This window comes from Salmo trutta, chromosome 27, assembly GCF_901001165.1.
Source record: "Salmo trutta chromosome 27, fSalTru1.1, whole genome shotgun sequence".
NCBI lineage: Eukaryota > Metazoa > Chordata > Actinopteri > Salmoniformes > Salmonidae > Salmo > Salmo trutta.
The window spans coordinates 569,152-593,932 of record NC_042983.1 but is presented as its reverse complement, the minus strand read 5'-3'; the positions used below and the strand labels follow the sequence as shown (position 1 = coordinate 593,932).

Sequence of the window (24,781 nt, the reverse complement as noted above, 5' to 3'; positions counted from 1 at the left end):
TTGAAATGAGGAATATATCATATTTTTCTGACTAACTAATGATTCCTGTGGAAAGACGCATTATTGAATGGAGAGGTGAAAGTGATAGAGCAATTATCAACATTTCACATCTGAATGTAGGACTACATTTTTTTATGTTGGAATAAACATTAATCTGAGAATTCATACCTTTACCCTTCAGCACCACTGCGCAAAACAAGTTATAGACAGAGACGCTGCGCTTATAACCAGCAGCTTTGCGTCGCCGGGTGTTGCAGGAGGTATTAAGTGAACACCCATAGTTACCAATCCAGTTCTGTAATTAGAAAGGAAATCATTGTTGTTAGATGTAACTCAACTAAAAACATTCAAGCATAACATTGTATAACTTCTGTGTTGATAAAATGCAGTTTATAGTACCGTAATTAAACATGATTTTACACTGTTGCCTGATCCTGCCTAATAAGCAGTGTTTTAAGTGGTGGATTGTTTATTCTTTATTTTACAATATTCTAATAATACAGGGGGTTAGGAAAGAAAACACTTGGCCTGGGGTCGTTCAGTTGTCTTGTGCTGTGGTGGAATGTCTCCCCATTATGCTTGCACCAATCCAATGCTTTTAAATGCATGAGGTGAAATGAAAGTGTGAACACTTCTGGATGCAGGGTATCAGAACGCATTTATTTCCCCAAAATCAATTTGTCCCCCCAATCCCCCTTTCCACTAACCCCTCAAAATCCACCAACCCTGTAGTCACAAATCCCTAATTCCACCTCCCTCTCACACCCCACCCACCCCACCCCTTCCCTCCATTTCATACTATTACTACAGTCACAGGTATTCCTGTAGCCACGGCAGCCTCTGTCACCAGGGCTGAGGACTTCCTTTTCATACCCTGTTCATGATAAGACACAAGGGTACCCCTGATGTTAGCCGTTATAAGGTTTCTTCCTACAACAACAAAGATATATGAAATATTAAATTGCAACATGTAAGTGTTTCCTAGTCTTTGAGCAAGAGCCTTCAGGCCTTTTTTTTATCTAACTGGATGGTAGTTAGCCTTTGCCAGCAAGACCAAGCCCTTGGTCATTGTAGTAGGAGCCAGTCTTTTCATTATACTGCACTCACCTATTGCAGGTTACAATATGAAGCATATGAAATGCACTTAAAGCTGCAATCAGCAGTAGAATAAAGCATCTACCGTGTTCCTGTTTGGTTAAAAAGCTATGGAACGAGGCTGGAGAAATGTTACCAATCAAATTCATAGCAAGGGCTATGGATGCAAGGACTGACCATCAATGTTACAGCTTGAGGCTATACAGTGTTTGTTTACATTTACTTTGTTAACAAACATTGGAGTAAAACAAGCTTTTATTTGGGGTTCTGGTGGGGTATGACAGTTGAAATAAGCTCACAAGGCATTTATAAGTTATATATTCAAGACTCAATGGGTACATATCATTAATTTAAAAGTCCAAAAATTGAACTAGAAATGGCTGATTTCCCCTATAAAAAACAAATGACAAGTAGCTAGCTAATCTGACTAAATATTTCACCTGTTGTAGTGTTTTACTTATTCTTTTGAGACAAACATTGAAGGGAATTGTTTAAGATACCTTGAGTGATGGGAGATGTCATTGCGTGGAATGGGAACAAAGAAATTATATTTAGCGTGATGAGGATAGCTAGCTAATCTTTTTATAGCTAGCTACTGTAACTAACATGCTTTAGGTGATACTAGCTATATTAGCTAGCTCAGGTACTATGCAATTATGAAAATCAGCATCTAAACAGCTCTCCAAGTTATAATTAAATCCTGCTTTTATAAAGAACCATACTTGCCAATGACATAATTCAGTTGTAGAAGAACTTTCTGTATAAGGGCTTTCTGTATAGTAAATATTGGTAAATACAGCTCAAAGACAATTTCACGCGAAACCAAGGAATTTGTCTCTAAAAACTCCCGGGAAAACTTTGGGTGTGGCTTCTATAGTGAAATGCGGACTTTCAGTTAAAATCACCATTGAAAGGGTCGCGTACACAGTACGATGTGTGGTTTGAATCACTTTTCAGAGGTAACGCGTACCACATGGGATACCACATTCACCATATGAATTGTGTGATTGGTAAGATGTTTCACCTTTTAATGGGGTGATTGGTGGCTTATCCGGCAGCACCCAGCACCCTCCTGGGGCAATTTATCTTCCCTTTTTCGTCTCACAAAGTGTAATGAATTCGCACTCCTTAACAGTAGGCGATAGGTGGCGCTGTATACACTTTTCAGTTGGTTGCCATCCGCCAGTACAAATTTAAAGAAGAAGAAGCGAGGAAAAGACTCGCGTATTCGCAAATATCGAAGCTGAAACAAAGCATGCAATTAATTAATTTTTCGTTATGCATGAGACTTTATATTCGCTAAATATCTGTGAAAATGCCTAAATCAATCAAGAAATCCTGCACTACCCAGACATCCATAAGTAGCTACTTCGGCGGGTTGAGCAGCAGTGCCTCTGACAGAAACGTTCAATCCGGTATTATCGGTAACTCTGTTGAGCTATGTGCTGGGCTGAAACCAGGACCTAGAGGAAAGGTAAGGACACAGACAGTGCGAATGTTATTGTGTAACTGTATACAAATAAAACATTTAACTCAGACATAGCTCAATCAAAGTACATGACAGAGTTGTGAGAACGCAATGGCTTTATACTTTGCATGTAACTATTGTTGTTAGCTAACGTTACTTCCTTGCTCTCACACACACCTATATCAATTGTGTTGCACACTATGAATTAAGTTGTATTCTATTTCCCTCTACTGTGTTCTCTGTATTCTGCAGCATAAGCATTCTCCGAATAATAATCGTGGGTCATTATGGAAACGAGCCAAATTGGCCCATAATGGACAGGAAAAGGAGGACATGAACTGTGAGGTCATATCCTGGCGTGTCAATGGTGAGCACCCTAGCCAAATGCCGTGTTCAAGACAACTCGGAACCCGGAAACGCTGACATTTCTGACTTGGAAACTCGTTGAGAAAGATGAGAACTGAGTTTCCCACTTGAAAAGTATCAAAATCAACCAATAGGAAGCTTCACGCTTTTTTGTTGTTGCATACGTTTATCAGAGGTTGCGATTTTCAGAGTTGTCTTGAAAGCACCATAATACATCAGACTTGATAGCAAGGTCTCAGTCTGAAACAAAGCAATATAATTACTTGGAATGTTTTTATTTTTAAATGTTTTATTTCACCTTTATTTAACCAGGTAGGCCAGTTGAGAACAAGTTCTCATTTACAACTGCAACCTGGCCAAGATAAAGCAAAGCAGTGCGACAAAAACAACACAGCATTACACATGGAATAAACAAACGTACAGTCAATAACACAATAGAAAAAAAAGTATATTTAGCTCCCCGCAGCTACTTGCCCAAGCCTCTCCTTCACCCAAAACCAGATAGCAGATGTCCTGAAAGAGCTGCAAAACCTGGACCCATACAAATCAGCTGGGCTAGACAATCTGGACCCTCTCTTTCTAGTGTAGTGGGCAGCTGGGAGGAGGTGCTCTTATTCTCCATGGACTTTACAGTGTCCCAAACCTTTTTGGAGTTAGAGCTACAGGGTGCAAATTTCTGTTTGAAAAAGCTAGCCTTTGCTTTCCTGACTGACTGCGTGTATTGGTTCCTGACTTCCCTGAAAAGTTGCATATCGCGGGGACTATTCGATGCTAGTGCAGTCTGCCACAGGAAGTTTTTGTGCTGGTTGAGGGCAGTCAGGTCTGGAGTGAACCAAGGGATATATCTGTTCTTAGTTCTACATTTTTTGAAAGGGGCATGCTTATTTGAGGTGGTGAGGAAATTACTTTTAAAGAATGATCAGGCATCCTCTACTGACAGGATGAAGTCAATATCCTTCCATGATACCTGGGCCAGGTCGATTAGAAAGTAGAGGTCGACCGATTTATGATTTTTCAACGCCGATACCGATTATTGGAGGGCCAAAAAGCCGATACCGATTAATCGGCCGACTATTATTATGATTTTTATAATATGTATATATCACACACACACACACACACACACACACACACAGCTCTGAAGTGACAACGATACTGAAGAGTCTGCTTAGAAGACAAATACTCTCAACTGTTTGAATAATAAAAATAGAGTTTAAGTTGCCTGTGATGAATGCTGAAAACAAAAACTGTAATTTCTATATGCAGGAAATCCTATTTTAATAATGGGCATGGTAAGAATTGACTACCAAAGTGCGAGTCATAATTCCCATGACACCTTCTAGCAAAATCTGAAAAGCGGTTCCTTCATTTATTCCATAGGATATTTTTAGATTAACTTAAAATAAGGTCTGTGTTTGGTTTAGGCTTACACCACCTTGCCAATTTTATAACTGTGTAGATATCCATAGGATATAACTCTGATCAATATAAGCGAAGATACATTTTTTTGTAGAGTGGATTTATGAAAATATGTTGACAAACGTTACCTAGTGAGATTTACATGGGTATCCAAACGTCGAGGCGGTTTAAGCACAAAACACAGACCTTATTTGAAGTAGATCAAGACATTCTCTATGGAAGACATGAACGGTAAAATAACGAAGGAACCCCTTTCAAGTTCAGCCGCAAGTTATTACAGGAATTATGACGCGTCGACTATTTCTCTCTAAACCATATACCTTTGACTATTACGAGCCTGCTGCTGCCTACCACCGCTCAGTCAGACTGCTCTATCAAATATCAAATCATAGACTTAACTATAATATAATAAACCTTAGGTCATTAATATGGTCAAATCCGGAAACTATCATCTCGAAAACATTATTCTTTCAGTGACATACGGAACCGTTCCGTATTTTATCTAACGGGTGGCATCCATAAATCTAAATATTCCTGTTATGCACAACCTACAGTGTTATTTCATAGTTCCGTAAAATTCTGGCAAATTAGTTCGCAACGAGCCAGATTCTGTATACCCTGATTCTGCGTGCAACGAACGCAAGAGAACTGACACAATTTCACCTGGTTAATATTGCCTGCTAACCTGGATTTCTTTTAGCTAAATATGCAGGTTTAAAAATATATACTTCTGTGTATTGATTTTAAGAAAGGCATTGATGTTTATGGTTAGGTACAGTCGTGCAACGATTGTGCTTTTTTTCGCAAATGAGCTTTTGTTAAATCATCCCCGTTTGGCGAAGTCAGCTGTCTTTGTTAGGAAGAAATAGTCTTCACAGTTCGTAACAAGCCAGGCGGCCCAAACTGCTGCATATACCCTGACTCTGTTTGCAAGAGAAGTGACACATTTTCCCTAGTTAAAAGAAATTCATGTTAGCAGGCAATATTAACTGAATATGCAGGTTTAAAAATATATACTTGTGTATTGATTTTAAGAAAGACATTGACGTTTATTGTTAGGTACACGTCGGAGCAAAGACAGTCCTTTTTCGGGAATGCGCACCACATCGATTATATGCAAAGCAGGACAGGCTAGATAAACTAGTAATATCATCAACCATGTGTAGTGAACTAGTGTTTATGATTGATTGATAGTTTTTTTATAAGATAAGTTTAATGCTAGCTAGCAACTTACCTTGGCAACGTAAAGCAGGTGGTTAGAGCGTTGGGCTAGTTAACGTAAGGTTGCATCCCCAAGCTGAAAAGGTAAAAATCTGTCGTTCTGCCCCTGAACAAGGCAGTTAACCCACCGTTCCTAGGCCGTCATTGAAAATAAGAATGTGTTCTTTAACTGACTTGCCTAGTTAAATAAAGGTTTAAAAAAACAAAAAACAAAACATATATTTTTTTATATTGGCAAATCGATGGCCAAAAATACCGATTATCGATTGTTATGAAAACTTGAAATCGGCCCTAATTAATCGGCCATTCCGATTAATCGGTCGACCTCTATTAGAAAGGCCTGCTCACAGAAGTGTTTTAGGGAGCGTTTGACAGTGATGAGTGGTGGTCGCTTGACCGCAGACCCATAGCGGATGCAGGCAATGAGGCAGTGGTCGCTGAGATCCTGATTGAAAACAGTAGAGGTGTATTTGGAGGTCAAGTTGGTCAGGATAATATCTATGAGGGTGCCCATGTTTACGGATTTAGGGTTGTACCTGGTGGGTTCCTTGATCATTTGTGTGAGATTGAGGGCATCTATCTTAGATTGTAGGAATGCCGGGGTGTTAAGCATATCCCAGTTTAGGTCACTTAACAGAACAAACTCTGAAGATAGATGGGGGGCAATCAATTCACATATGAATCCAGGGCACTGCTGGGAGCTGAGGGTGGTCTATAACAGGCGGCAACAGTGAGACTTATTTCTGGAGAGATACATTTTTTTAATTAGATGCTCGAACTGTTTAGGCATAGACCTGGAAAGTATGACAGAACTTTGCTGGCTATCTCTGCAGTAGATTGCAACTCCTCCCCTGTCGGCAGTTCTATCTTGATGGAAAATGTTGGGGATGGAAATCTCAGAATTTTTGGTGGCCTTCCTAAGCCAGGATTCAGACACAGCAAGGACATCAGGGTTGGCGGAGTGTGCTAAAGCAGTGAGTAAAACAAACTTAGGGAGGAGGCTTCTGATGTTAACATGCATGAAACCAAGGCTTTTACCATTACAGAAGTCAACAAATGAGAGTGCCTGGGTTAACCTCCACATCACCCGAGGAACAGAGGAGGAGTAGGAGGAGGGTACGGCTAAAGGCTATCAAAACTGGTCGTCCAGTGCGTTGGGGACAAAGAATAATAGGAGCAGATTTCTGGGTGTGGTAGGATAATGCAGGGCATAATGTACAGACAGGTATGGTAGGGTGCGGGTACAGTGGAGGTAAACCTAGGCATTGAGTGAAGATAAGAGAGGTTGCATCTCTGGACGCACTACTTATGCGGTGAGGTCATCGCATGTGTGGGAGGTGGGACAAAAGAGGATCTGAGGCATGTTGAGTGGGACTAGGGGCTCCGCAGAAAACTAAAACAATAAACTATCCTAAACAACAGTATACAAGGCATATTGACATTTGAGAGAGACATAAAGCGAGGCATAAAGCAATCACAGGTATTGATTGGGAGAGCTAGCTAAGACAACAATGGGTAAGACAACAACAGCTAATCAGCTAAGACAAGGTAGTTGTTTCCTCTGACAACTGCTATAAGCCAGAATGATGAATAAAATGTTATTTGAGCTTACTCTACCGTTTGTCTGGGCGGTTGGTCCTTATGCCTCTAAAAATTTTATACAAAATATCTACAGGAAAGTATTATTAAACCGACTTTTCAAAACACTGGTACTGCCGTTGAGATTTCAGTCTCCTGGCACATGGGCAAAACCATATAAACACCTACAAGAGCTTGGTAGGTATGTGTGCATGTACTTACGTTGTGCACGTGTATCCGTGCATGTACTTGCTTGTGCACATGATTAACGAACAAGCTGTGAGAGCCAGCAACAGAAACTCATTTTGAAGTGCGATTTAATAATACTTTCCTGTGGATATTTTATTTCAAATTTCCAACAATATAAGGATGAAATCAGTGGACACTAGGTAGACTAACTTCAAATGAAGTTTATTCAACATTCTGACATGTAAAGGAGCTGTTAACTATTTTGGAAGCTTCAAATTAGAGAGTGGAGGCTTGTCCAGTCCACACTCAGAATTATAGTAGGCACCCCCCTGAAAATGTTAACCCAAATTAGAAAATGATTTACCTTGAAGGAGAGTGTATAAATATGTACTTTGAAATAGTTCAATTTGCCTGCAATCCACACTTTGGGTTTGTTTACACAGCCACTACCAGTTTTCATTTCAACTCTTATCCCTTTCTCCTATCAGAAATCATGGTCCCCTCCTCTCGAGGGGCAGGCATCCTCTCCTCTTCCACCCTGGAGAGACTGAAGGGCTTCGTCTGCCCTAGTGAGCCCCAAGGCAGAGGCCTTCCTGGGCCCCGGAATGCGGGTGGCGGGCCTGGGGATGCAGGTGGTAGGCCTGGTAACGTAGGCGGTGGGTGTGCTCATGGAGGTAATGGGCCTGGGGATGTAGGAGGTAGGGAGGCTGTGGTCCACGGGGAAATGACTGGTGATCAAGAGAGACAGAAAAGTGAAGAGGAGTGGCGGAGTCCAGAGCCATCAACCAAAAAACAGGTAGGTGATCATCATCACCTTTCTCTTTGATTTTCTTCTAATTAATTGTATTCTGTGAGTTTGAAACTGTATGTTAAAGTTGCTCTATGTAGAAATCGCTCCGGCATTAACTATTTGCTAAAATTCTAATACTTTGCTTAATTTAAGTTTGTGACAAAAGAAGCAAGTATAGTGTAAAGAATCATTGTACCATATACACTGCTGTGAAATATGTTCTCCATAACCAAAAATATTGTATTTTCAGCTGTTTGAAGCTGCTGTACAAAACTGAAAGTAAAAGATGCAAAAATTCAACTTAAGAACAGGAAGCATAGCAATAGTACACATATAACAGATCTAACGCTTCTTACTTGCTTTCAATGAGAATGACACATCTATAACACACATTTCTATGTGAATTTGGTCATGTCACCCAAAAAGTTACATATTGCAGCTTTAAATGGAAACTTTATTGTTGTGATCCTTCCCAGGCCCTCAGCCTCATTCAGTTTGCCAAGCCAGGAGAAGGAAGAAAAATAAGAAGGGGGGGTGTAATGAAGACTCCTCCAGGAGTAGGGGGTGAAGTCTCTGTGACCAGTGCCCCCTGTAGGATCTCTAAGAGTGGGTACACTCCTCTAGAGCAGCAGTACCTGCAGATTAAAGAGCAACATAACGACGCTCTATTGGCTGTGGAGTGTGGATACAAGTACAGGTTCTTTGGAGAGGACGCAGAGGTGAGAGGCGTGTGCGTAGAGCGGCGAAGAAGCTGAACATATTTTGTCACCTGGACTATAACTTCCTGAAGTGTGTTAATCAATGTGTGTATGTAGATAGCAGCAAGGGAGCTAAACATCTGTCACTGGTTTGTGTGTGTAGAAAGCAGCGAAGCAGCTGAACATCTTCTGTCACCTGGACCATAACTTCATGACGTGTAGCATTCCCACACATCGCTTGTTCGTTCACGTACGACGCCTTGTCTCCCAGGGCTACAAGGTGTGGAACAGGGCAGATTCAAGATTCTCCAGTTAGGCCCATTACTGTTGCAACTCATTATCGAAGTCAAAGGGCAGACAGAGTATTTTAAGTAATGTAATGTTTTAGGCATACAACTGTTAAATGTCACCATAGCCTTTGTTTATGTGTGATGTTATTGTCTGCCACAGATTAACAGTCAAATGCTATTAATCTCAGACATTAATTTAGGAAGAAAAATAATTATTTGTCAGTGATGACAGATGTTAGTGTTTCTGATTTACGTTTGATTGACTGTGATTGGTTCTCTCACCTCAGGTGGGCGTGGTGAAGCAGACAGAGACGTCGGCCATTAAGGCCTCCGGAGCCAATAAGAACACTTTGTTCACCCGCCAACTCAGCGCACTCTACACAAAGTCTACACTGGTGGGGGAGGGTATCCTTACATATGCTGGTGTGTGTGTTGTGTTATTTACCATATCCATACAGGTGATGTATGGACCAGGCATAAGAGTAGTCAACTGCTCACAGCTGCAGTAGTGTCCTCCTGTGTGTGATGACTTCATTCCACTATAGTGTGCTTATTAACCCTTGACCCTGGGTATCAGACGTCAACCCAGTGCATAGTCTGGTTGATGTGGAGGAGGGAGAGTGTGATGATGTGGTGACAGATCCTCCAGAGAGCTACCTGCTCTGTCTCAGTGAGACCTGGGATAAACACAGAAAACAACTAATCATTGGGCTGGTGGTGAGTACCCACTCAATTGTACGCACACGGGCTCAAAGTGGGGTAATTCAGACCTGAGTTATGTGCACGTAAATGGAACTTCATTCCCCATTTTACACACTTTTCTCTCTAAGCGTATTCTTTACGCATGTGGAAACCATGAATAAAGTCGAGTGACCCTGCCGGTTCCAAGTGGAAAAAGCATTTACTTAATTTTTTTACGATAGAAATAACAGCATACTCCATGCACTGTAATTTATAAATTGATAAGAGCTAGGTAAATGAGTAATCCGTTTGGATAAGGGGATTGTGTATGTGTATAGGCCAAATAACAATTGTTTTAGATATATTTTACCTTATCACTGGACATTAATGTGAAACCAGTCATGGTAGGAAATGGAAAAACATATCAACATGTATTCTTTATGCTTGAAGATGGCGCCGGAAAGGATGGCTGCCGTTTCATGTGCTCTTAACCAACCGTGCTATTTTGTTTGTTTGTTTTTTGCATTTTCTCTAACTTTTATTTTGTACATAATGTTGCTGCTACCGTCTCTTATGAATGAAAATAGCTTCCGGAAATCAGAACAGCGATTACTCACCTTGAACTGAACGAAGTGTTTCTCTTTAATGAGTCGGAACGAGAGGGATTTACTCCAGACACCCGAACAGGCCCTCATCCTGTCATTTGCAGGAGAAAGAAACAGAAAAGATAACAGGGAAAGAGATTGGAGTGCCTTGTGAGGATCCGCCAAAAAGTGGCTAATCTGCCCTTGCCATCCGTACTACTGGCCAACGTACAATCGCTGGAAAATAAATTGGACAAGCTAAAAACATGTATATCCTACCAACTGGACATCAATAACTGTAATATCTTATGTTTCACCGAGTCGTGGCTGAACGACGACATGATTAACATACAGCTGGCAGGTTACACAATGCATCGGCAGGATAGAACAGCAGCCTCTGGTAAAACAAGGGGTGGCGGTCTATGTACACTACCGTTCAAAAGTTTGGGGTCACTTAGAAATGTCCTTATTTTTTTTAAGAAAAGCATTATTTTTTTTTGTCCATTTAAAATAACATCAAATTGATCAGAAATACAGTGTAGACATTGTTAATGTTGTAAATGACTATTGTAGCTGGAATTGATTCTTATTTTTTATGGAATATCTACAAAGGCGTAGAGGCCCATTATCAGAAACCATCACTCCTGTGTTCCAATGGCACGTTGTGTTAGCTAATCCAAGTTTAACATTTTAAAAGGCTAATTGATCATTAGAAAACCCTTTTGCAATTATGTTAGCACAGCTGAAAACGGAGCAAGTGGACAAGTACATTAGAGTGTCTAGTTGGAGAAACAGATGCCTCAACTGGCAGCTTCATTAAATAGTACCTGCAAAACACCAGTCTCAACGTCAACAGTGAAGAGGCGACTCCGGGATGCTGGCCTTCTAGGAAGTTCCTCTGTCCATTGTCTGTTCTTTTGCCCATCTTAATTTATTTTTATTGGCCAGTCTGAGATATGGCTTTAAAAAAATAAAAAATTCAACTCCGCCTAGAAGGCCAGCTTCCCGGAGTTGCCTCTTCACTGTTGACGTTGAGACTGGTGTTTTGCAGGTCCTATTTAATGAAGCTGCCAGTCAACTTGTTTTCTCATGGCTCACTCTTGTCTCTCTGCTCAGACATATGGTGAGCTATATGTTTGGAACCTCAAATCACAGTTTCGAATCGCAATACGTATCGTGAGGTCCATGTGAATTCCCAGCCCTAGTTTTCTTCAATTTGTAGGCTATAAGTTAAATATTATTAGCCACTATCAGTAGCGACCATAAGTAATACATATTTAATAATTTAGTGTTTGTTCCCTTTCCTTACATTCATAGAATTACATTCCTCTTTGTTTGACTTAGCCTAACTTTATTTGTTTCTTCAGTAAATGCTGTCCTGTCATTGTTATTGAGGGTCAAGTAATAGTGGATACTATTTTATGAAGGCCAATTACAAATTTATAGTAAAAATAAATCACGACATGTACAGTAAGCTTATTAAATCATTATGGAGCTCAAACCATTACTTTGAACTTGACGCATGGCGCAAGACTTGGCACTTGTCATCGCACAGTTTCATGATCAGTGCGGGCAATTAGGGTATATTTTATCATACTATTCTCCATATTACACTGCGTGCACAATTATTAGGCATTGTATTCCTCGGGATTAATTTTATTGTTGAACAAACACAATGCTCTCAGTCAATCCAAAATGTTATTGAACCTCAAACCTGAATGTTTAACAAAGGAAAAGTGAGTTTTGTCTTTCTCAGGGAAATATATAAGTGTGCAGAATTATTAGGCAACTAAATTACAAAAATAATTTCTCTCAACTCACTTGTTTATTCTCAATTTTTAGAGTAAGTGTAACAGATAAGTAATACAAAATGACAATTATATAACATTTTTGGCCTTTCAAAAATATTCAGTGACCAATATAGCCACCCTTATTTTCAATAACTGCCTTCCATCCATGGAGTCTGTCAGTTTCTTGATCTGTTCATGATCAATTTTCGCTGAAGCAGCAACCACAGCCTCCCAAATGCTGTTCAAAAAGGTGTATTGTCTTCCATCACTGTAAATCTCACGTTTGAGAAGGGCCCACAAGTTCTCAATAGGATTTAAGTCAGGTGAGGAAGGGGGCCAGGTCATTATTCAGGCATCTTTGAGGCCCTTGCTTGCTAGCCAAGCAGTGGAGTACTTGGATGAATGTGATGGAGCATTGTCCTGCATAAAGATCATGGCCTTCTGGAATGCTGAGGACTTCTTCCTGTACCACTGTTTGACGAAAGAATCTTCCAGAAACTGGCAGTAGGTTTGGGAGCTGAGTTTCAGTCCATTTTCAACCCGAAAAGGTCCAACTACCACATCCTCAATGATAGCAGCCCATACCAGTACACCTCCTTCACCTTGCTGGCACCTGACTCAAAGTGGTGCCCTGTGTCCATTACTGATCCAGCCATGGGCCCATCCATTTGGTCCATCAAGAGTCACTTTCATTTCATTTGTCCATAAAACCTTCAGGTATTTCTTTGCCCAATCTTGACGCTTCAACTTGTGAATCTTATTCAGTGGTGGTCTTGTTTCAGTCTTCTTGACCTTGGCCATGTCTCTGAGCACTTGACACCTTGTACTTCTGAACACTCCAGGTGGGTTTCAGTTCTGGAATACGGTGAGACTGGAGGATAATGGGTTCCTGGTAGTTTGACGTTTAATTATTCTCAAGTCTTCTGCAGTTAATTTGCGCCTTTTCTTCCCCATGTGTTTTTTGCGCCCCAGTTGACTATTCGCAACAAAACGTTTGAATGTCCGGTGGTCACACCTCAATAGTTTAGCTATTTAAAGAGTGTCGCATCCGTCTGAAAGGCATTTTACATTTTTGGCTTTTCAGTGTCAGTAAAATGTATTTATTTATTTTACCTGAGATAATGAGGCTGCCTAATAATTATGTACACCTTGAAATAAGGTGTTATTCACTTTCGCCACACCCTCCCTCATTACACAAATACATATCACCTGAAAATGATTAAATCCAATAAGCATTCAAGTTTATATGGTTTGGAGTTTGAAAATGTGAATAGAAATAATGATAAGATCAGAATACTCACTTGCCTAAAAATTGCGCATGCAGTGTATAATGATATTGTATATTACTTCCAATTTTACCATTGATGAACTGAATATTGAAGCTTTCAGAATTAATCAAACCACCTTTTTCATTTCTGCGTAAAAGCTATTTTTTTTTCAATTTTCTATTCCATTCCGTTTACTTTTCTTTCCTCTGTCTGTGTAGTTGTTCCTGAGGTTCGCTATCAATAGTGGATAATATTAAGCTAAAGTAGTGCAATAATTTGGTACCTGCAGCCTATTTGAATCATTATTTAACTCAGACCAAACTTAGCAGTTTAAACCTGGAGCCTGGTGCACAGTTCACAATGACTGGACTGTTGTCATTACAGTTCCATGATTAGTGAGGATTAGGGTAGATTTATAGGACTATTATTCAACTCCTATTGTGCACTTTTCTCACCTTCCAATATTTTATGGATTGAACCACTATTTTTTTTTATTGATCAATATATTTCGTATGTAAAGGCTTTGAAAACCATTTTTCATTATCCATAAATACTTTCCTAACCCTAAATATTCTGATCTTGTAGATAATTGAATCTACCAATTGGTGCTGAAATGGAGACAAATATATATTTTAACCCGTTCTCTCAATGTGTGTGTGTGTGTGTGTGTGTTAGGCGGTGCAGCCCAGTACAGGTGACGTGCTGTTGGATTGTTTTGTGGACGGCTCAACGCGTTGTGAGCTGGAGGGGCGAGTCTTAAAGGTCAACCCTGTAGAGATCCTGGTGCCCTCTGACCTCTCAGACTCCTCCCACAGACTGCTGCAGAGCATCGTCACTGCCAGGTAACCTCTAACCCTGACGTCTCATTCTCCTCAGACTGCTGAAGAGCATAAAGCTTTTGTTTGCTACAAAAGAAAAGGTGATGCATCTCCCAAAAAGACTGGGACATCAACAACAGCCTAGTTTCTGGCTGGTTTGGAAAATAGACATTCTGCTCTGACCTCTGCATATATTAAAGTATTTTCATTTTATAGCATGCAGTGAGAGGGAGGGAGGGAGATTCAGAATAGTGATGGGGCTGGGATTCAAACCCACGTGGGGGTTGTGCATGTGTACTACAGGTGGTGTTGTTTCCCGCTAGACCAGCCTTTAGCACAACCTCAGCAGTTGTGCCATCTCTGACTGGGTGGCAGTGCTAGGTGCTGAACACTAGGGGGAAGTAAACGTCTGTGTGTGAGAGTGAGAGAGAGAGATATACACACGGTGCGCTCCTATGATCTACCCTTTACCCCAGAGTTAATTTAAAGTCATTGTTTTGGTAAGCATGAGTTTCCACTACATTTATTACACCAGTCAATTCCTTTTTAAATTCATGAGGGGATGTGAACAAGGAAACATTGTGTTGTACGTTCTCTAAGTGACTGTGAACACTGAGGAGAAGGTAATGTCAGGCTCTCATCTCCACTAGTCGTAAAGCATGGCTGCCCAACCCTGTTCTTGGGTTTCGCTCCAACCATAATCTAGCACACCTGATTCTGATAATTAGCTGGTTCATAAGCAAATTGGTTTACTTACAACTGGGGTTGGAGTGAAAACTTACCAGGGGGTAGCACTCCAGGGACAAGATTGGGCAGCCCTGGTCTAAAGATTTACTCCTCACTGCTGATAGTCTCTGGGTGATGTCATTTATGAGTGAGAGGATGCAGGGATGTCTTCTGCACTCTTAACTTTCCTTCTCTCCCATCCCTTTCCCTTTCTATTCACACTCTTCTGACCAACTTCCCACCTGCTGTCATTTCTGTCCCTTTCTCCCTCATCTTTCAATCATTTTTCATTTAAACTCATTTTTTTCCTTTTTCTTTGTTCTCATTTTCTGACATCTCTTTCTTTCACAGCTTTCTCTCTTATTCCATTCTGCCATGTTTGTGTGAATCTCTTAACCTCATCTCCTCTGCCCTCTCTTCTGTTGAAGAGAGTGTGTGTGTGTGTGTGTGTGTGTCAAAAAGGAGATGATCTCACATTCTCCTGACCTTGTGAATTTCATGTGCATTGTGTAAAAGTTGTTTTATATGGTTAGCCTGGTGTTTTATTTTTTATTTAACAAATTCTTATTTACAATGACCGCATACCCCGGCCAAACCCAACCCGGACGATTCTGGGCCAATTGTGCGCCGCCCTATGGGACTCCCAATCATGGCTGGTTGCTTGGAATCGAACCATGGTCTGTAGTGACGCCTCTAGCACTGAAATGCAGTGCCTTAGACCGCTGCGCCACTCGGGAGCCCTATATTGTGTGTATATCATCTTCTGTATGATGACATGTGTTTTAGCATCTCCGGGTGCTACTAACGTTAACTTTACTTGTCTTTGGGGTGGGCTAGCCAGAGAGGCCCCTTAGTAACAGTCTCTGTGTGGTTGTCACATGGCTGTCAAGTGACCAGTTAATGAGATCCTGGGAGGGTTCCAATGTAGGTGCTGTGTCAAGTCTTTCACGCTGCTAAAATGTAAGACCCTTAACATTTTCACGGTAACGTTCACATGCGTAGGGTTGCAAAATTCCACCCGTGATTTCTGGAAAACTTTCCCCAATTCCCAGGCTAAAGGAATTTTGCAACCATACACATGCACACACTGATGTCAGTGTTGGACTTGTGAGGTTTTCTAGAAATCACGGGTGGAATTTGGAGAATTTTGCAACCCTACCCATATGAATGTTATGGTGAAAATAAGTATTCAACCCCTTTGTTATGGCAAGCCTAAATAAGTTCAGGAGAACATTTTTGCTTAACATGTTACAATTGTAGAATAGTGAAAATTCACTTTGTCTAAGGATGACAGAGAATTAGAGTAGGGGTCTATGATCCTACTCTGATATACCATCCTACTCCATTATCATGTGAATGCTATAAGCTCCATAATCATATCCAGTGGGTATACCAACTCGGAATCACTCGGAATCAAATGTATTTATATAGCCCTTCTTACATCAGCTGATATATCAAAGTGCTGTACAGAAACCCAGCCTAAAACCCCAAACAGCAAGCAATGCAGCTGTAGAAGCATGGTGTAGAAGCACGGTGGCTAGGAAAAACTCCCTAGAAAGGCAAAAACCTAGAGAGGAACCAGGAATGCTATAAGATGCACGTGTCTAGGTTTTACCGTTATGCAATTATTAAGAGGCTAACACGGAACCCAAACCGGCTGCGCCATCGTGCATGAATGTATTTTGTCCCCCCACTCCAAACGCGATCACGAGACGCAGGTTAAAATATCAAAACAAACTTTGAACCAATTATATTAATTTGGGAACAGGTCGAAAAGCATTAGACATTTATGGACATTTAGCTAGCTAGCTTGCACTTGTTAGCTAATTTGTCCTATTTAGCTAGCTTGCTGTTGCTAGCTAATTTGTCCTGGGATATAAACATGGAGTTGTTATTTTACCTGAAATGCACAAGGTCCTCTACTCCACCAATTAATCCACACATAAAACGGTCAATCGAATCGTTTCTAATCATCTCTCATCCTTCCATGCTTTTTCTTCTCTTGACTTTATATTGCGATTGGCAACTTTCATAAATTAGGTGCATTACCGCCACTGACCTCGTTCGTCTTCAGTCCCCCACGTGGGTATAACCAATGAGGAGATGGCACGTGGGTACCTGCTTCTATAAACCAATGAGGAGATGGGAGAGGCAGGACTTGCAACGCAATCTGTGTCAGAAATAGATCTGGCTTCTATTTTAGCCCTTGGCAACACAGACGCTCGTTGGCGCACGCGAGCAGTGTGGGTGCAGTAATTGAATAATATAGATTTCTAACAAGGAGCTAATATCTTGCAATCAATGGCCGAGCATTAAATTATTGAGTTACAGATGCACAGTTGGAGACCAAGCATAATTGCTATCTATGTATGTTGTGAATAACATTTACCATTAGACATTTCACCAAATAATAATTCAAGAAATATTACTCAAATGTGAGAACTACATTTAAAAGTGATCAGATTTTATTACAGTTCCACAATAAGAATACAATTAGCAAATGGTACATACCAGAAATCTTCACGATAAAAATACAAAATATTCCATGTCTTAACAGTATAGAAAATTCACCGCTATGATATACAAACGTAGATCGGTTTACCAATGACTCCATGATCAGTGTTTAAACCATGACCAACATCTGCTTTTTAATTATTTGTTCTTCTTACTTAAATTTTATTTTTTAAGTATTTTCTTAACTGCATTGTTGGTTAAGGGCTTGTAAGTAAGCATTTCACTGTAAGGTCTACACCTGTTGTATTCGGCGCATGTGACAAATAAAATTAGATTTTGATTTAAACCCAGTTTTTATTCTTCCAAGAGCACTAAATCCCAGTATATCCCATCGTCTAATTAACTTCACTTTGCATGTCCCAAAACATTCAAACAAAAAGCATGAAAGCACACGCATTCTTGGATCTACTCATCAAAAACCTTATCTAAATTATATTGCCGCATTCCTGTGTCGCTTGTCTTTGAACTGTCCTACGAACAGAATAACAGTTTCTTTGTAACAATAAATCCATAGAACTTACAGTACAATGAAACATATAAAAATTCATAGCTCTTCATGAACTCTTGAAACAATCCAAACATGACAATTTAATTCACACTAACATAAATTTTGTTGATTTCAAGTTTCGTCAGTACTTACCACTCCTGGTGAGTGACCCCAGGCCACGGCGAAGGTGTGACTCTCTCCTATGAGATGTAAATATACAGACATCCATCTGGATAATGCCATATTGAATAAACACTCCAGGCTGGTGTCAGCAAGTCGCTAGATGCGTCTTCGTCATTGGCCTTCATCGTTCACATTTGTTCACTCTGTCTTCGACTACATAAAAAGTTGCATGGATTCACTGTGAGTAATAATAGTGTTTAGTATAATTTTTGAATGACTACCTCATCTCTGTACCCCACACATACAATTATCTGTAAGGTCCCTCAGTCGAGCAGTGAATTTCAAACACAGATTCAACCACAAAGACCAGGGAGGTTTTCCAATGCCTTGCAAAGAAGGTCACTTATTGGTAGATGGGTAAAAATAAGAAAAGTAGACAATGAATATCCCTTTGAGCATGGTGACATTATTAATTACACTTTGGATGGTGTGTCAATACACCCAGTCACTACAAAGATACAGGCATCCTTCCTAACTCCGATTCCGGAAAGGAAGGAAACCGATCTGGGATTTCACCATGAGGCCAACTGTGACTTTATAATAGTTAGAGTTGAATAGGAGAAAACGGAGGATGGATCAACAACATTGTAGTTACTCCACAATACTAACCTAAATGACAGTGAGAAGAAGGAAGCCTGTACAGAATACAAACATTTGAAGTAGTACTTTAGTGTCTTATTGCAAAAACATTTTGACCTGAATACAAAGTGTTCTGTTTGGGGCAAAAAAAACTCATAGTGATGGCTGCATCATGTTTTGGGTATGCTTGTCATTGCTAAGGACTTGGATGTTTTTTAGAATAAAAATAAAAGGAATAGAGCTAAGCACAGGCAAATTCCTAGAGGAAGACCTGATTGTCTGCTATCCAACAGACACTGGGAGACAAATTCACCTTTCAGCAAGACAATAACCTGAAACATAAGGTCAAGTATACACTGGAGTTGTTTACCAAGACGATATTGAATGTTCCTGAGTTGCCTAGTTTCAGTTTTGACTCAAATCGGCTTGAAAATCTATGGCAAGACTTGAAAATGGCTGTCAATGATAGCAATAGTAAACAACAAACTTGATAGGGCTTAAAAAAAAAAAATTACACTACCGTTCAAAAGTTTGGGGTCACGTAGAGATGTCCTTGTTTTTTAATGAAAAGTGCATTTTTTTGTACGTTAAAATAAAATCAAATTGATCAGAAATAGTGTAGACATTGTTAATGTTGTAAATGACTATTTCCAGCTTTTAATAAAAAAAAAGGAATATCTACATGGGCGTAGAGGCCCATTAGCAGCAATCATATCTTGTGTTCCAATGGCATGTTGTGTTAGCCTTTTAAAATTATAAACTTGGATTAGCTAACTGATCACTAGAAAACCCTTTTGCAATTATGTTAGCACAGCTGGAAACTGTTGTCCTGATTTAAAGAAGCAATAAAACTGGCCTTCTTTAGACTAGTTGAGTATCTGGAACATCAGTATTTGTGTGTTCGAATGGCCAGAAACAAAGACTTCTTCTGAAACTCGTCAGTCTGGCCAAAATTTACCCAACTAATTGTGGGAAGCTTGTGGAAAGCTACTTTTGACCCAAGTTAAACAATTTAAAGGCAATGCTAACACTCAATTAGTATTTGGATGTGAACTTCTGACCCACTGGGAATGTGATCAAATAAATAATTCTCTATTATTCTGACATTTCACATTCTTAAAATAAAGTGGTGATCCTAACTAACCTAAAATGGGAATTTTTACTAGGATTAAATGTCAGGAATTGTAAAAAACGGAGTTTAAATGTATTTGGCTAAGGTGTATGTAAACTTCTGACTTCAACTGTAGACTTGTTATTGTTACTTTTTATTAAATGTTTTACTTTAGTTTATTTAGTACACATTTCTTAACTCTTTCTTGAACTGCGTTGTTGGTTAAGGGCTTGTAACCATTTCACGGTAAGGTCTATGTTCTACATACAGGTTGATCAGAACCATTGGTGTGTGAAATTGATTATTTGGAATGGCTGAGTGTATTGGCTATTGATCATAGAGATCAGTTGTACATCAGGTCTACCCAGGGGTGTGATGGTGTTGAAGGGCCTGTCTATAGCTGGTATTTTATAACCATCTCTAGCTAGAATGGAAGTCAGCTGGAGGCATTTTGTGTTTGTGTCTGTGTTTTCAACAATTGAATCCTACAGACTAATATATGGTTCTTCGTTGCAATGGTTCAATTGGTTGTCTGTGTTTGTGGAGTGTGTTGCTGTTAAAGAGAATCCTCCAACTCTCTCTCTCTCTCGTGCACTTTGGTTGTCTTGGAAACAGCAAGAGATGACAAAGCCACAGAGTCCTTGAAATCACAGGAGAGAGAGACTTTCATAGGAATAAATACTTGTCAGGCACAAGCAATAAATGGGTACTGTATGATGTTGACAGACATTTGAAGTTTCAGTAAAACAAATAATTGTTTTTTTCCCCCCACAAAATTAAAATCACAGTGCAGTTATTACAAAAAATATTATTTTCCATGTTATAGGCTAACTAAACGGTAGCCTATAAAGGCCTGGGGAAAGTTGTGTAATTTTAGTTAAACCAGAAAGGAAAAGGCGAGCTTTAGGCTACTTTGAATTTGCGAGGCATGCAAAACAAGACATTGCGAAATACAGATTACTAAGACATTCCTTCTGCCTGCCCCCTCCTCTCTCTCCCTCGCGCTGGCTCGCCTGCCCTTCGCTCCTGATGCGAGTGGGTGTTCAGTCTGGCCTGTTGTGTGTAGAATATCCTAGCCTATTCATTGATAATGGGCTCTGCTCTACTGAAATTGTGAGACATTGTAAGCCAAGAAATTGCCAGATACAGCATTCTATTGCGAAATGCAGCTTTTGATTATCGATAGATAGGCCTAGTGCACAATTCTGACTCTGTCTGTCTGGTGGCCGACCTGCCTATACTGTTTTCCTCCCCTCTTTCCCAGTCCCTCGCTAGCTCGCTATGAAAGATGCAGGTGTTTGTGTTCTCGGAAGTACCAGTCTCCTCCGTTCCAAAAATACTGAATCTTCCGTTGGCTCTGTTTGCGTAGACTGTGTTAGACCCCTTAAGAGTCTATATTATTGAGAAATGAAGGCCTATATAGGGCTGCTATGGTGACCGTATTACCGCCACACCGGTGGTCACAAGTCATGACGACAGTCAAATCTACTTGACCGTTTAGTCACGGTAATTAGGCTTCTCCAAGCTCTGATGCTACTGATGGTCATTAGTAGCGTACTACACTTGCTAACTGCCTGCTACTCTATTGTCCCTCTAATCATTCTGACATCAATGCAAATGTTTTCGAAAATCTAATCAAACACCTCATGAGTGCCCATGAGCTCATGTTGCATATGTCGTGACGTTGTATTAGTTAATGTGACGACTGTTGCTCATCGAATGATTAACGGTTTATAATTGCGTGATTAAATGAATTAAGCAATGAATCAAGCAATTATTAACTCATTAACCTGGGGCACCATGGGAACATTGTTTTGATTGAGTTTCTATTTCCCAAATTAACTCAAAGGATATCAGAATATCGATTTTACAACAGTTGCTAAATTAATCAATTTCCTCTACAGTCTCATTCTGAACGTCGCATAATCCGGGAATCTGCACGGACCCGGGCTTCACCAATGAATTTACCACACCAATCTTAGTTGATTATTTATTTACTAGCAAGCTAAAATGATGATAAAAATACACATACACAAAACACAGTCTAGCTATTGATTAGGACTTAGTATAACGGGCCAACACACTATGGCGCGTGTTACCCAAAATGGGGATTTAAAAGAGAGAGAAACAAAGGAAGTACACGAGAGAAATATACATTTGGGTTCATTTGTCAGCTATGCTTATTTAAAACCTAGCCTTGCCCCGAACTGCCGCTCTTATGGGTCAGAATATAATGATGTAATTACGTGTTGGAGGTCTCAGGCGGGAAGCGCCGCGTGGGTCGTTTAGGCTTCTCAATGACGCACTTCTCCGGCGCAACTCTCTGGTTGTCCTCACGATGTCAGTGTCCTTCTTGGCTTAGTGGTCTGATCCCTCGCGGTCTTCTGAGGACAGACAGCTCTGTAGCTCAGAGCTCACAGCGTCGGACTCGAACGGTGAAGATACCACGATTTGATGGAGAGTGGAGACTGGGTGGTTCGGCTTGAATTCACCCGCTTAGACACAGCTACTCGTCCGTAGCTCGTGTAGAAAAAGATTTCTTTGTCTTCAACCTTGTGTTTCGTTTTGGGGTTCGTCGACTTTGTTAGACCTTCGCTGCAGCTTGGGGTCAATTAGTCTGATATGTTAATTCTTCACTCTCCTGTCTTATACCCTCGGGTCAGAAGTGGGTGTAACCGCCTTTAGGGCAATTCTCTGGGCGGACCAAGTAAAGGGGCAAGGCCTAGATTTTGACTAAAATCCAATTTTAGACACTAACTTCACATTTCATCTTTACCAAAACATTCTGTTTGATTTGGATATTTTCCACACAACGTACAATGTATAAACATCAGGCATATACTGGGAAAACTCTTAAAGGTACAATGTTTTCATAATAACATCATCTCTTAACCTTTAAAAACAATACAAAAGTTACATACATTTTAATATTCCACCTCTCGTCATGACCACCATTGTGGCTGACGGAAACCATTGTTCCAAAGTCCCTTTATTGCATGTTTAATGTTCTGAGGCCAGTTCTCCATTGTTAGGATAAAGGAATTTCTCTGTGGCCTAAGGTTTATTATGGGCGTGAGGTGTCATAAAACCCCCACATCTTCAGACCCCTAGATCTCTCCTCCTCTGTTGGGGGTTAGGGAGATAATCTGTAGGGTGGTGGTCTCCTGTACCCTGACCTGATCAGGACAGTCATGACACATAACATTTCTGTAGGCTATGCAATTGCTTGAGAAACACAGAATATTGATGGGCTCTATTAAGAGAGGGTCCCATCAGCTTTCTATAGGCTGGGCCTACTAAATTGTATTTATCAACTTTCCTAATATTAAGCATATTGCTTCACTTTAACACAGGAACATAGCCTACCTGGCTGGCATGAAAATGAACCATGGGAAAAGCGTCCTCCATTTGTTATTTAAGTGCATAGATGACATGTAGTTTTTTTCCCATGCCCCTGTTCTGAGACAGGTGCATGATAATGGTCCATTCTAAATCAAAACTAATTTCACACATATGATTTAGTATATGTAAAGACAGTCAATTAAGAATAGGCTATTGCCACACATCAGACTATCACATGAATGATGTATTATACTGAATGATGCCAGCTTGTGCATTAAGGCAAGAAACGGCGCATACCTTATTTTTGCGTCTTTTTGTAATCATAGTCGCACACCTCATGTATCCTAGCCCATAGGCCTATATGTTTTGATAAGGTTTGTATCACAACTAAAGTTGACAAATAACTTCTTAAAATTAAGCACATTAATCTGCTTTATAACCGGTATAGAGCCTAACTGGCATACATACTGGAGTGTGTTTCAAGTTTGGGGATGATAAACTAACTATTAGGCTATCAGCATTTTAAGCTAGACGATCAGCCTCATTGCTTTGAATTTTTTTTTGATGCGAGTGGTTGTATTAATTTGGGATCTATCTCATCCCACAACTGTCCCAGAGTTTGGCTTATTTATTTATTGCACAGAAGGACAAGTTGACCAATAGAATAGGTCAAATTTTGTACTATGGGGATAGTAGATTGACATAGGCTAGTGCTTTTGCTGTTCGTTATGCCTACACATATTGTTGGCTTACGAAAGTAGGCTAAATGTTCTAACATCTTCAATATACGCAGTGGAATTCGATAATAGGGACGTGCACAGTTGCTTCCTCTGTGTCTGTCTTCATTCACTTGTAGCCTACTTCTTTGCTGAAATGCCTGTGCGAAGGACCCGATCATGTGACGGGCATTGGCTACATCTGAGACAGCCATGTGAATGAGAGTTTCATCGGAGCACGACAGCCGGGACAAGGGAATTATAATTAGCCTATTATATTTGGCCCAACGGCCACTTTGACCGCAAAGGGCATGGATTTTTTTAGGGAGCATTACGGCCACACAAGGGGGATGCCGCCGGGAAATTCAAGGACTGGTGAGAATATTATCAAGTGCTTGTCAAGTTGTGAATGAGAGACTGATTAAGTGTGTGCAGCTTGCAACTTGTTTCAAATCATCATTAGTGTCCCATCATGCAGCCTTAGAATGTATAAAAAATCTTAACATATAGCCCAACATTTGTATTACAACTATAGTTGCATAAATAACTCTAAATTAAGCAAATGGGACCAGTTTCTTTGTTAACTGCTCAACACAGAATAGCTTCATGTGTGCATTTCCTTTTAAAATAGTTTGGAGAAAATATCCTTTCTATTTTATTATTATTATTATACCTTTATTTCAACAAGGAACACAGACTGAGACCAAGGTCTCTTTTACAGCTGGGCCCTGCGTATACATGTTTACACATACAGTTTAGGTACAATGATATAAGAAACTAGACAAGACAAACAATCATAGATAACACAAAATACAGCAGCAAATTACATTTACACACAAGTTATTCCCCTAACAGCAAAAAAACTTGC

The 24,781-nt window shown here is 40.2% G+C and overlaps 1 protein-coding gene across 7 annotated transcripts in view; it reads left to right on the top strand.

The window, feature by feature from the left end:
* The first annotated feature begins 2,275 nt into the window (after positions 1-2,275).
* The window catches only part of msh3 (mutS homolog 3 (E. coli)), a 153,436-nt gene continuing 130,930 nt past the window's right edge, over positions 2,276-24,781 (top strand). For all 7 annotated transcript variants that reach the window (XM_029716201.1, XM_029716199.1, XM_029716200.1 and 4 more), the window contains exons 1-8: positions 2,276-2,569; positions 2,816-2,930; positions 7,825-8,132; positions 8,603-8,845; positions 8,988-9,104; positions 9,402-9,519; positions 9,692-9,831; positions 14,113-14,279. In XM_029716201.1, coding sequence (XP_029572061.1) covers positions 2,411-2,569; positions 2,816-2,930; positions 7,825-8,132; positions 8,603-8,845; positions 8,988-9,104; positions 9,402-9,519; positions 9,692-9,831; positions 14,113-14,279 — 1,367 coding nt within the window. In that variant the 5' untranslated portion in view covers positions 2,276-2,410. The remainder of the gene's footprint in view (positions 2,570-2,815; positions 2,931-7,824; positions 8,133-8,602; positions 8,846-8,987; positions 9,105-9,401; positions 9,520-9,691; positions 9,832-14,112; positions 14,280-24,781) is intronic.